Below are 12,320 nucleotides of genomic sequence, written 5' to 3'. Positions count from 1 at the left end.
ATTAATTAAATAATTATAATAATGATACTTCCTAGTTTTCATATTAATTGTGACATTTCTTTCCAGTATAAAGATTAAGAAAAAAAATATGTAATATATTAAATGAAAAGATAATAAAGTAGATGAAAGAAAAAAAGTAGAGAAAATAAAGTAAGAAAGAGAGAAAAGTAAAAAGAGAAAATGTGTTACTACTTTTTACTAAAAAAATGAAAATAATTCTACTATTATGGAATGCTTAAAATTATTAAAAATAATTCTACTACTATGGAATGCTTAAAATGGAAAAACAACTCTACTACTATCTATGGAACGGAGTAGAAGCAATAATATAGTACTTCCCCCGTTCCGCAGTAGTGGAGGCGTTTATTTTTAGCACGCGATTTATGAAAAATTGTGTTAAGTGAGTTAAGTTAAAAAAGAATAAAGTAGGAAATGAAAAAGATAGAAAGATGAAGAGTGACTAAAAGGCAAATGATTCCATTACTACGTAACTTACCATAAAGGAAAAATGACTTCATTACTATTGAACGGAGAAAATACTATACGGAGAAAATACTATTACTACGTACTATGGTTTTCTCCACAGGCAGGCCTACAATGGGGCCCGGCGTCGAAGATAGAACATAATCCTCCATTAGTGCAATTGGCTGAATCTCTAGTCTTCCTATGGAGAGGTCTAGGTTGAAATCCTCTTTAGACCGTATTTCATGCTAATTTTCTCTTTCCATTCACACATGCACAATATAGTTGTTTTATTCTCTGAATTTTATTTTTTTATTAATACTTCTAATCAATATAAATACGCAAGATTTTAGTTTTAACTTCTTGCATTAAAAAAAAATCTCTTTATGTACCCTGTATTCATAGTAGTGGAGGTACTATGGAAGGGAGCGAGTATATCACATTGTGATATATTAATATGGAAATAACATCATGTCTATTTTCTCTCTCTTACTTTATCATTATTTTATCTAACTCAAAAAATACTGCTCTGTCCCATTACAAGTGATGCGTTTCTTTTCGGCCGTTGTTTTGCAAAGATGATAATAAATAGTTAGAATGGAAAAAAAGTAAAGCAAGAGAGAGAATAATATAGAATAAGGTCGTATATACACTTAAAAATAAAATCTTGTAGAGAATACTTCTCATTTTATCAAATATACACAAGCTTTTAGTTTTAACTTACACACTTTATTTTTTTCGTTTGCACACAATTTGCAATAAAATAGATCTCCTTGTTTATTACTCCCCATTAAAATAGAAACATAATCATCTCTATATTTCTCTTTCTCTTACTTTATTATTTTTTAACTACAAAAATAACAATAAACAAACGCTCGTGCAGAAAAACAAGTGTTTCACATCTAGTGAGACAGAGAGAGTTATATATTGTCACCACCCGTTTATCATTCGGCACTCATTATTCATCTATATGTTGTGTCTCGTAACTTCCTTCCAACCGTATACAACTATTTACCGTGACCATAAATATCCAAAGACATTACTATTGGACTGAATTTCTCTCTCCGTGTAACAAATTGATAATGGCCTTTATATCGAAATATGAAACCATATTTTTTTACGAAATACGATAAAAGTCACGATAAACATTGATGTTAAAGTTGTGAAATGTGGTGTGGGGCCATTGATCCGAATGAGAGCGGATCATCATGACGCAATAATGGGGTTGTGTTAGCGCTGTATCAAAATCGCATCATCATTTCGTTATCTTGTTTCAAAAAGGAAAGGATTTTTAAAAGGATTTTTAATGCTGTCGAAATTTCCCTACTCATTTATACTCTTTTATCTCTTGGCTGTTAGTATTTGTTTCTTCTCTACATGGAGTTAGGGTAGTTGCAGAGACACACAGTGAAGGTGGGAGAGATGATGCATAACTTCAACTCTGATCCCTTTTACCTTACAAGGTCATAATAACTATAAATCTCTTTCTTTTTATCAATATTTAATTGATATGTTTTGAGTAGAGTAAATGTGAATGCAGAAGTCATGAATTTGATTGGAATGGAAATGAGTCTGCTGGAAATGGAATCCAACACGTAGATTCCGCTGACATAACTAGTTGTACACTCATTGCACCTTTCTCTCATAAATAAATTTCAGAAATGGTACACTTTTGTTGATATTTGGATTCAATAAATATGCTACTGTATTGCAGTATTCTCGATGCACAATGGAATCAAAGCAAGCAATGCTTCTGGTAGCTTGCAATTCGGTGGAGTAAGTTTTTTTTAAATCTTTTGAAAAGACTAATTAATTCATCTATGAAATTTGTTTGGTGATAAAACGATGTTTGGTTTGTCAGAGTTTAGGGCAGTTTGAGAAGTGGGATGATCCCATTGTAGCAGATCACACTTCAAATCACAGTGAGGTATAAAAATCAGGGTTTTATCTTCTTTGTTTCCTCTCATATTCTTTCGTTGATCTACTCATGATAGTATGTCGAAAGTAGTTTAGGTTTTACATGGTCATTGATTTTGTTAAATCAAGATGTTGGTTTGTTTTATTCTGGAAATGGTACAATTTCGGTATTATTTATCGTTATAATACCTTAAAATCAAAGGTTTTTTCAATTATATGGTTGTCTTTGATTAACGATTTATAGTTTGGTTTCATCTTTCTTAGCTAGCTGGAGTAGGATTGAATATTGGTGGGGATTCTAGTGGTCAATCCAATGAGAGATTTCGTAACCAAAAGGTTACTTGTTTATGAGTCTAGTTTTCATTTTATCGTTCCTATAACGAAGATTTCTAGTTATTCATTTCATCTATTTTCAGAAACTCGTGAAACTAGCTCAGAATCGGGAAGCAGCAAGGAAAAGTCGAATGAGAAAAAAAGTACTTCCTCCTATCCTATGTCACTTGATTTAAGAAAGTTAGATTTAATGGGTTAAATCTATAAGAGGGTAGGATATAGAATAAAGTAAGTGGAATTAGATCTTATGGGTTTTTTACCCATAAGGTCATTCATATTGGATGCCCTCCAACGTCAAGTCATTATTCCCTCTTTTTCTGCAAGTTTTGATGCTCTCTCCCCACACCTCTCATATTAATTTGCATTATTATTTCACTTTAAAACTGAAATATGAGATAACATATAACTTGAAGTTATTTCATTAAAAACATAAAAAAATAAAAAATACTTAAAAACTAGTGAAATTTAAAAATATATTTATGCACTGAAGATTTATAAATTAAGAAATTCCACCATTTTTTATTAATTAAGGTTTAAAAAAAAGAAATCATAAAGAAAATCAATCCTCAGTAGTTAAAAAATTAAATAATTATTAAGGCAACTATTAATAAAAAATTAAAAGAATTAATTGCATAAATACATAATTAATGGAAAATTACAGATATTCATAATCAATTGAAATAGAAATGCATAACCAATTGAAATGGAACCACCACTTCTTCTTCCCCAACTTCTTCTTATTCTTCCAATGCAGCTCACCTCCTCCAACCCCCACGCCCCGTCGCGGCTTGCCAGCCCACAACAGGCGTCGGCCGATGCAGCGACTCCACCCACGCCCGTCGCTATGCCCTAGCTGATTCCTCATGTTGTCGTCGTCCTATTGTCGTCCGCCCACAATAGAGGGGGACACCTGCCGCCCTCAGCATCAAGGCCCCCTTCCATGTCTCCGATGCAAATTCTCTAATAAAAATAACTCAAGTAACTTGAGACAATCCAAAGTACAATACAACTCAAATAACTTAAGAATTCATAGAATAACCTTTTATGTATAAATAGTGAACTCACTTGAATGATTTAGTATGATTTTTGAAAGTTTAGTCGCTTATAATATACCCACTAGTATTTTCTGTTCAAGAAATGTACTAGCTCCTTGCATGGAAAATAATCATGTTTCATAGTAGTCTTTTAGACTGTCATCAAAATTAATCTATATCTATTTCCTCCGTCCTACTCTAAGTAGAACATTTTTTTTTTCGCCACGAGATTTTATATAGTTTTGTTTTGTGAGTTAAGTAGAGAAAATAGAGTATGAGAGAGGGAAAAAGTAGAGAAAGTAATAGTATTTCTATTTTAAGAAATGTGTCATTTAGAGTGGAACATCCCAAAAGAAAATGTGTCGCTTAGAATGAGTATTTATGATAAGTTTTTTTTCCCTAAATGGAATGTATCTCATTTTTCACTAATGGTACTTTAATCATTTTTTCTCTTTATATCTCTTACTTCGTCCGTCCCACAAAAGATGTCACACTTATGGGACGACACGAGATTTTAGGAGATTTTGCTTTGTGTATTAAATGAAAAGAAAAAATATATTTTTTATATTCATGTGAGAGAGAATTTTTTTCAAAAAGAGAAATGCGATATCTTTTGTGGGACAAACAAGAAAGTGTGACATCTTTCGTGGGACGAAGGGAGTATATTTTAGTAATAATTTTACATTAAACGTGTAATGTCTACCATCAAAACTATTTTGGTTGGACATAGAGTATGTATTTTAATCCTTCTAGAATTCGACATCAGTCCTAACTATGTGGCCCAAAACTTGATCCTCTAAACTGTAATGTAAAATTTGAATGTTATCACTGAAAATATCTCGATGATAATATTCTAGTATAACAGATAGTACTGCTTTTGAGTTTTAATTACGGAAAGTAGCCAGAAAAATCGTGTGAAATTTTAATTCTTATTACTCCTACTATGCAGTATTATAAATGTATGGCCGAAAGCTTTCCAATAAACTTTGAATTTTATATGTGAACGGTTGCTAAAGATATTTGTAGTAATGTCAAATTAAAATAAAAATGAAAGATTATTTATTTAATTTTTGTGTGAAAATAATAGTTGAATTAAAAACCAAAATTCAGATCCAGTTTGATAAGTTAAGTTATTTTGAATTGATTTTGGACAGGCATACGTTAAAGAGCTAGAGATGAGCCAGAAAAGGCTCTTACAACTCGATCAGGCCCTCGAAAAAGCACGTCACCAGGTATGTCTCTGTTGTTTTATTTAGAAATTTCATACTCCTATAAGATTTGCAAATATTAAAAGAAGATTGTGAAAACTGAAAATGCAGGCTGCCAAGCAGAGGCATTCGATAGGTGAGTGAAGATTACTACAAGTTTGATGTTTTGATGCGCTAGTCTGGAGTCATGAGTGGACGATTTGCAGGGCGTGATGATGCGTTCGACAGGGCTCACGCGCGCTGGCTAGGTGAACACGAGAGGCTCATGGATGAGCTGAGATCATCCTTGCTCTCCGGTGAAGGCGACGACACCACTGTGCATCTCCTGGTTGATGCGGCCATCTCTCACTACGGTGACCTTCACGGGATCAAGAGCAAGGGCGCTGGATCCGACATGTTTCATATCCTCTCTGGCACCTGGACAACTCCCGCGGAGAGGTTGCTGATGTGGCTGGGTGGATTCCGCTCCTCAGACTTGCTCAAGGTGCCGTTTCATCGTTATTGAGCTAACCAAATATGTGAACCTGATTAAGTAGTAACCGATTCTGAATTGAAATCAGGTGGTTGAGAAACAGATGCAGAATCTCAGCCTTAGTGAGGAGCAGTTGGTATGCATATTTAATCTGCAGAAGTCGTGCCAGCAGGCAGAGGATGCGCTCTCTCAGGGGATGGAAGCTCTGCAGCATTCGCTCACGCTCACACTCTCCTCGTCCTCCCTTGCTCGTCCCTCTTCTGGGGACGTGGTCGACTACGCGAGCCACATGGCTACTGCAATGTCGAACGTTCACACCATTCAGAGTTTCCTTAATCAGGTAGAGTAGATAGACACTCCAATCAACTCTCTATTTCATTTCAATTTCTGCAAATATCACAATCTTCACCTTTGTTTCTTCCCAGGCTGACCTTCTTAGGCTGCACACATTGCAACAGTTGCAGCGGATACTGAGCCCGTGCCAAGCTGCAGGGGCTCTCCTTGCAATCAACGACTACAAGGCGAGGCTCAGAGCTCTGAGCTCCTTGTGGCTAGCGCGCCCCAAGGAATGAATCATCCATGTTTTGTTTGTTGTGAATGAAGATTAGTAATCCATTATTCAACAAGAATCCGATTGTATTGCAAAATTATAAACTCATCTATGATTTTCATATTATTGCACTCACATATATATGTTTCACTATGAAAATACAGATTAAATCCATACATATCTATTTTATCTTTACATATACTATGCTATAGTATCAAATGATTCTGCCACTCAATTCATTCTCTCTGCTCGCTTGTGTCCCTTTCCTCTACTATTCTTCCTTCCTGCACCATCAAAACACAACAACAAATGAGGCAAGAAAATGAAACATCAAGACAAAGACAGAGACACAGACAGTGTTGGCAAATGAAACAAAAATAACTATAACTATATCTCATATCAGTGTAATGAAAAAACTGAAACCACTATATACGTCTAATGACGCAATCCTTCTATCACCAATTGGTTTTAGCTTTTAGGATGGAACCATACTGATTTCTATCAAACAGAGGCATATACAGAGGGAGACAGACATACTTGATCTGTTTTTTCTTCTAGACTGAACTCCTTGAGGTATGAAAACACCGGTCCCGTTTCCACTTCGCCACAAGTTGACGATCCATGCAGGCGCAGCAAAATCGCAGCCCTCCTTAATCCCGGGCCATCCGTGATAGCAAACGGGCTGCGGAGCGCCAATACACGGGCCTTGTTTACGGACCTCCATGGCCTTCGCCTCACAAACATCATCGTCATCGTCTTCAGCCATCAATTGCAAGACTTGCCTGCGAAGTTCGCAGTAGAAAACATCGTCATCTTCCTCCTCGAAGGGCTCCTGCATCCTGTCACAATCCATGGATGAGAAATTGCATGAAATGGAAGGATTATATAGTCGCGGGCCGGAGAAAGGGCAGTGGACAGGTCTCCAAATGGCAAAGCAATTGAGAGATATTATTATATACAGTATATTTATTTATTTGATCACATATGCCTATATTTGTAGTGTAGTGCATGTTTGGGTTTCAAATTTTCTTATTGAGATTAATTGGTAATTAATACAGAATTTGATTCTTCGCGTGTATCAGTTTTCCTTGCATTGAATATTCTGTTAATAAAGTCTTATATCGGTATTAAAAGCCTTAAACTGCTTTTAAACCCCTTGGAAATTTTTTCCCAATTGTACATTTAATTTGTGTGTATTACAATTGATGAGGCGGGATGCAATACGATATCGCATGGTATTTATTTGATGGCGCAATAAACAATGTTGGTTTAGTTTATAAGGAAACCTTAAAATATGTAGTATAGAATAAACTGTCTAACTATAATATCATAACGTCTCAAAATAGCATTTGAGGTCCATAATTTTGATTTAATATCATATAAACTACTTATTCATTGCTTCGAAATTTTTTCGGGGAAGAATACTCTCAAGGTCATGAAGGTCAATTAAGTCTAATTACTCTATGTTCTTCTAGTATAAAATATTTAATTTTTCTTTCTTTATTTTTTCTTTCCCTTAATAGGAAGTAAGTCTTCAAAACGTGAACTTGAAGAAAGAAAAAGAGAAGAAATGGATAGAAGAAAGAAAAAAAGATAAATTAAATAGTTTAACGTAAGAGAGAGTAAATCGACTGAATTGCCCTTCACAATAGTCTTAAGGCTATTTTCGCCCAAAAAAATTTAGTAAAGAAGTAACTCATATGATATTAAATCAAAGTTTATAGACCTCAAATGCTATTTTGAAACATTACGGACAAAAAATGATAAGTATATTGGAAAAGTTCACCGACCAAAAAATATGTTCTCTCTTATAGTAATAGCAAACAAAGGTATCATATTCATGGATATTAATTAGTTACTTGAGTAACTCCAATTATAATTCACTATTCAGACGATCAAAAGTTTAATTTGGTTTATAAAAAGATCCTAATTACTAACCAACGCAGGCAAAAAATTATAAAATAAAATAAAAGATGAATTGGAGTTTAGAAAATATGGAGAAAAATTTATAGCAGTAGGATCAATAAAGAGAACAAATCAAAGGAGGAGTTCAATGCATTACTGAATAATAACATGAAACACATTTCTCCCAACATCCAATAGAAGTCAAGAACTTATTAATCATCTTTCATTTGTTTGACATCCTCACCTGCAAAAATCAATGAGCCAATAACGTAAACAAACCTTAGTGCAAGAGATTTGTGAATCACTACATGATGCAAATTCAAATTTCACATTCCATATGTTATTATAAAAATTGTTATGGCCATCTCTGTTATTCTATGAAAGAACTATAGTTTTCATGATCTCAGACCTTAACTACCAAAATAAACAGTTAATTGTTGCTTGAAAGTTTTTATTTTCAGTTACCTGTGAAGGAATGAGCTCATTCTAGTGACGATCATTGATCCGGAGGATAAATAGAGAGCTTCAATATGCCTAGAATCTCTTCCTTTTTCTGCTTAATGGCTCTAGCAGAAGCAGCAGCTGATGTATTTGTACAATATAGGTCAATAAACTGGAGACTCAAAATTTCTGCAAAGCCTGAGGGAAGTGACCCGAGGTAAGTGCAGTGTTTAAGGAAAAGATTTCTAAGCCTAGGGAAGTGATGAGCCGAAGCATGCCAGGTCACTAGATCGGTCCTTCCAATATGCAGAATTTTGAGAGAACGAAAGCCGCCATCATCTGGCTGCCACCAATTTCCCTTAAATGCATTATCCTTCAACTTGAGGATCTCAAGGTTTTCCAACATTCCTAGAGTCGACATCTCCTTCCAATCGAGTAAAGTATCCGAGAGAGTGAGTTTCTTGAGCTTTGTCGGGAATTTGTACCTCTGAGGAAGGCTAGTCAATCTCCCTTCTGAAGGTGGACGGGGAAACACATCATTCAACAACTTCAGATTTTCGAGATGGCTCAGTTTCCCGAGACCATCAAATAGCATGCTCCCGCCCTTGTTCTCGAGAAGTTTAGCCAACTGACCACGAATGCCTAGAACTTTCAGATTGGGAATCCTGGCAAACATGTCCTCCGTGCAACTCTCGGGCGATATGGTTGAAATGGTTTGTAGGTTCCCTATCATCAAGACATCATCTTTGCTCTTTCTTGATTTTGAGAGAGGGCGTGGCAGAGTAGTGGATGCGCTGGTTTTCACATGCCTCAACTGAATCATCTTCCATATATCCGCTTTGATTTCAAGTGTGCGCGAAGAAGTCTCAACAACTAGAGTTTGAATGTTCCAAAGGCTAGATAAGGCAGCAGGAAGAATCTTGAAGTTGCAAGAAAGTACTATATACCTCAAATGGACGAGTTGCGTGAGATCAGTGGGAAAACGCGTGAAAATGATGGAGCGGCCATCTAACACTCGGAGCAACTTAAATGCAGCAGGGATGGATGAGATGTGCTCTGGCGGTAAGATACTTTCCTCAGTCGAGAAGCACAAGAACGAACGAACTTGTGGGCCATTTGGTTTTGAGGAGATATAGTTCAAGACGCGGGAATGAATGGAAAGGCGGCGATACCTTTCTGAGGCTGGATTGGAAGACACAAAAGTGCTTTGATCAAAACGCCTTATTTCTTGGAAGAAATTCTCTTCTTGTGCTTCTTTTTTGCAGAACTCACGCAACATGTCATGAATACGACATGTTTTGAGTTTACCATTGGATCTGAACTCTCCCACCATCACCAAATTTCTATTGACAAGATCCTCCAAGTATTCCTCCGCGTAATCCTCCAGGCTCATCCCCTCCTTGTGTTGTATGAATCCTTCTGCAATCCATAAGCGAACCAATTTCCACACGGGGATTTCAAAATCCTCTGGAAACATCCCAAGGTAGATAAAACATGCTTTCAAGTGGTAAGGCAAGTCGTTGTAACTGAGAGCTATGAAACTATCCATGCGTTTCGCCTCATCCATAGCAATGTATGCATCCACACTACTGGCAACCTGCCCCCACCCGTCCATCCCTTTCTCTAGCAGAACTCCTCCGATCACAACAATTGCAAGTGGTAAACCACGGCACACATTGGCTATATGTCTTCCATCTCTCACTAATTCATCAGGGCAATTCTCTGAACCCAATGCCTTCCTCTGGAGCAACCTCCAACTCTCGTCTGGATTTAAAAACCGCAGATTATGAGGTTCTGCATTCGGATTAGCATGCTTGGCAACCTTCTTGATCCGACTAGTTATCAAGATTCTGCTCCCCTTGTTGTTCTTGGGGAAGGCAATCTTGAGATCATTCCACGCCTCCTCAGTCCACACGTCGTCCATAACAACCAAGTACTTCGATTTATCCAGGAGTTGAGAGAGCTCTCTAGCCAGATTTTCATCATTCATCTTATACATGTCGTCAGTGAGTTGCACAAAACTACTTAGAATGTTGAGGAACACTTCCTTACGACTGTAGTCTTGAGAAACATAAACCCAAGCACGCTTGTAGAATTCGTATTCGATTTTCGGATCACGATAAATCATTTTAGCCAATGTCGTCTTACCAAGCCCTGGCATACCAACGATCGAGATGACTTCCAGATCAACAGATCCTCTAGTGAGAAGATCCACCACTTTTTCTGCCTCATCTTCGAATCCCACAACATTGTCTTCTTCAACAATCGGAGCCTGTATTCAAAATGACTTAGTCAGATAAAATTGGTTCAATAAATTAATCGGATTAGAATCGTGGCTTCATGATCATAATCTTCACCAACAATGGCAAACAAAGAGTTCAGAAATCATAATCATCTATGATACATAAAAACTTGCCCACGCTCGATTCAACAAAATTAACTTATCATATCGAATTTCAGTAAATTAATCACACTAAAATGTTCAATAATCGATTCATGATCATAATCCTTCACCAACAATGGAAAACAGTTGAGAATCATGAACTAATTCAGCAAAATTATCATGTCAAATTTACAGAAAAGGTAACAAAAAACGAAGATATTTTACTCTTTTAATTACTGCACCTTTTTCTCCTTGGTTGCTCGGTCAGATCCGCCCCCAATGTGCAGAGCTTCGAATCCAAACCTCTTATTCTCGTAAATGTCCTTCACTCTCAAACGAATGGACTGAATCTTATGCGCCACGCTGTGGAGCTTCTTAGAGTAATCCATGAAATGGATGGCTTTGCCGATGTGCTTCCTTGCCTTGTGCACGGCGGCGTGGGCGACGAAGGTGTCGATTGCGTCCTCGGCCTCGTAGACGACGTTGCGGATGTGCTTGACGAGCTCCTTGAGCGTCTCGTGCTTGCTCCGCTTCTCGGTGGAGTCCTTGAGGAAGGCCTTGAACAAGGTGAGGTCGTTGTAGAGGAGCTCGACCTGATCCTTCACGTCTAGGATGAGGTTAGCGTTGTAGAGAAGCAGCTGCTTCAGATTCTCCAGAAGGAACTCCACGGCGGCGTCGGCCATCGGAGGCTTCTTCTCTCGGTGGTCAACGGTGAGAGTGGAGAAGTCGTCGTCGTCGTGGTTTCTTATCTTCCGATTTACACCAAACCTCACTCAATTCACCAAGTCTTCGTTTACTTTGGACGGCCCCACACGGCCCAAAACCATCTAAATGAATAATGGTGAAATTACACAGAAATTTAATTATGAGGTGATCCTCAGTCCTCACTGAGGTATTTCGATTAGAAAGTTGCATAGTGCCATTCAATATAACAAGTGATTGTATATGGATGAGAAATCGAGTATTCCACCTTGTGATTTGAATTAACTATTCATGAATTATTTATTAAGATTGATGTTCACTACTCTCTCTCTCTCCCCCTCGTCAATTACTCCCTCCGTCCCAGATAATTCGTCCCAATTTTCCATTTCGATCCGTCCCGCATAATTTGTCCCACTTCACTTTTACTATTTTTGGTAGTGGATCCCATATTCCACTAACTCATTCCTACTCACATTTTATTATAAAATTAATATATAAAGGTAGGATCCACATTCCACTAACTTTTTCAACCCACTTTTCATTACAATTCTTAAAACTCGTGCCCGGTCAAAGTGACACGAATTATCCGGGACGGAGGGAGTATTTATTAAGAAGTTGGGTCACTCTTTCTTTTATACGAAAATTAAAAAATTATATTTAATGAATTAAATGATAATAAAATATAATAGGAGAGGGAAAATATATAGAAAAAATAAGAGAGAGTAAAGTAAGTGATGGAGTAAAAGGATTAGATATTTTATGACGGCGGAGTAGTTACTTTCTTATTAATAATACTCCCTCCGTCTCCCATTAAGAATCGCATTTTTTCATTTCGGTCCGTCCCTAATTAAGAGTCACACTTTATTTTTACCATAAATAGTAAGTAGGTCACACATTCTACCAACTCAATTCA

The 12,320-nt window shown here is 36.9% G+C and overlaps 3 protein-coding genes across 6 annotated transcripts; 1 reads left to right on the top strand and 2 right to left on the bottom strand.

The window, feature by feature from the left end:
• Positions 1–1,762: 1,762 nt before the first annotated feature.
• On the top strand, positions 1,763–6,048 carry LOC125224327 (transcription factor TGA2-like). 4 transcript variants are annotated; one of them, XM_089058093.1, is made up of 11 exons: positions 1,763–1,925; positions 2,003–2,079; positions 2,177–2,238; positions 2,324–2,389; positions 2,644–2,715; positions 2,796–2,855; positions 4,901–4,978; positions 5,066–5,090; positions 5,161–5,438; positions 5,515–5,766; positions 5,852–6,048. In XM_089058093.1, the coding sequence occupies exons 1-11, from the start codon at positions 1,885–1,887 to the stop codon at positions 5,996–5,998; spliced, it is 1,158 nt and encodes a 385-aa protein (XP_088914219.1). In that variant the 5' UTR covers positions 1,763–1,884; the 3' UTR covers positions 5,999–6,048. The 4 variants fall into 4 exon arrangements, with proteins under 4 accessions (XP_088914219.1, XP_047983665.2, XP_047983666.2 ...); XM_048127708.2 differs by having other exon boundaries at positions 2,003–2,082; XM_048127709.2 differs by lacking the exon at positions 2,644–2,715 and having other exon boundaries at positions 2,003–2,082.
• Positions 6,049–6,060: 12 nt separating this feature from the next.
• Positions 6,061–6,888, bottom strand: LOC125224328 (uncharacterized). The gene is made up of 2 exons (XM_048127712.2): positions 6,514–6,888; positions 6,061–6,260 (listed from the first exon to the last, which is right to left on the bottom strand). Exons 1-2 carry the CDS (start codon positions 6,827–6,829, stop codon positions 6,208–6,210), a joined length of 369 nt encoding a protein of 122 aa, XP_047983669.1. The 5' UTR covers positions 6,830–6,888; the 3' UTR covers positions 6,061–6,207.
• Positions 6,889–7,960: 1,072 nt separating this feature from the next.
• On the bottom strand, positions 7,961–11,647 carry LOC125185167 (putative late blight resistance protein homolog R1B-17). Its single transcript, XM_048081663.2, has 3 exons — positions 10,948–11,647; positions 8,347–10,594; positions 7,961–8,125 (listed from the first exon to the last, which is right to left on the bottom strand). The coding sequence occupies exons 1-2, from the start codon at positions 11,386–11,388 to the stop codon at positions 8,378–8,380; spliced, it is 2,658 nt and encodes an 885-aa protein (XP_047937620.1). The 5' UTR covers positions 11,389–11,647; the 3' UTR covers positions 7,961–8,125; positions 8,347–8,377.
• Between the last annotated feature and the right edge of the window lie 673 nt (positions 11,648–12,320).

This window comes from Salvia hispanica, chromosome 1 (assembly GCF_029641045.1).
Source record: "Salvia hispanica isolate PSC_SH4W2 chromosome 1, Shi_PSC_v1, whole genome shotgun sequence".
NCBI classification, from domain to species: Eukaryota; Viridiplantae; Streptophyta; class Magnoliopsida; order Lamiales; family Lamiaceae; genus Salvia; species Salvia hispanica.
The sequence above is the reverse complement of the archived record's forward strand: the minus strand, read 5'-3'. Positions and strand labels throughout refer to the sequence as shown.

Coding starts and splice junctions, on each gene's coding strand:
- LOC125224327 (XM_048127708.2), top strand. CDS start 1,885: ATGATGCATAACTTCAACTCTGATCCCTTTTACCTTACAAG. Junction 2,856..4,900: donor AAAGTCGAATGAGAAAAAAA/GTACTTCCTCCT, acceptor GATTTTGGACAG/GCATACGTTAAAGAGCTAGA. Junction 5,767..5,851: donor TTCAGAGTTTCCTTAATCAG/GTAGAGTAGATA, acceptor GTTTCTTCCCAG/GCTGACCTTCTTAGGCTGCA.
- LOC125224328 (XM_048127712.2), bottom strand. CDS start 6,829: ATGGATTGTGACAGGATGCAGGAGCCCTTCGAGGAGGAAGATGACGAT. Junction 6,261..6,513: donor TAGAAGAAAAAACAGATCAA/GTATGTCTGTCT, acceptor TTGATGGTGCAG/GAAGGAAGAATAGTAGAGGA.
- LOC125185167 (XM_048081663.2), bottom strand. CDS start 11,388: ATGGCCGACGCCGCCGTGGAGTTCCTTCTGGAGAATCTGAAGCAGCTG. Junction 10,595..10,947: donor GAGCAACCAAGGAGAAAAAG/GTGCAGTAATTA, acceptor TTTTGAATACAG/GCTCCGATTGTTGAAGAAGA.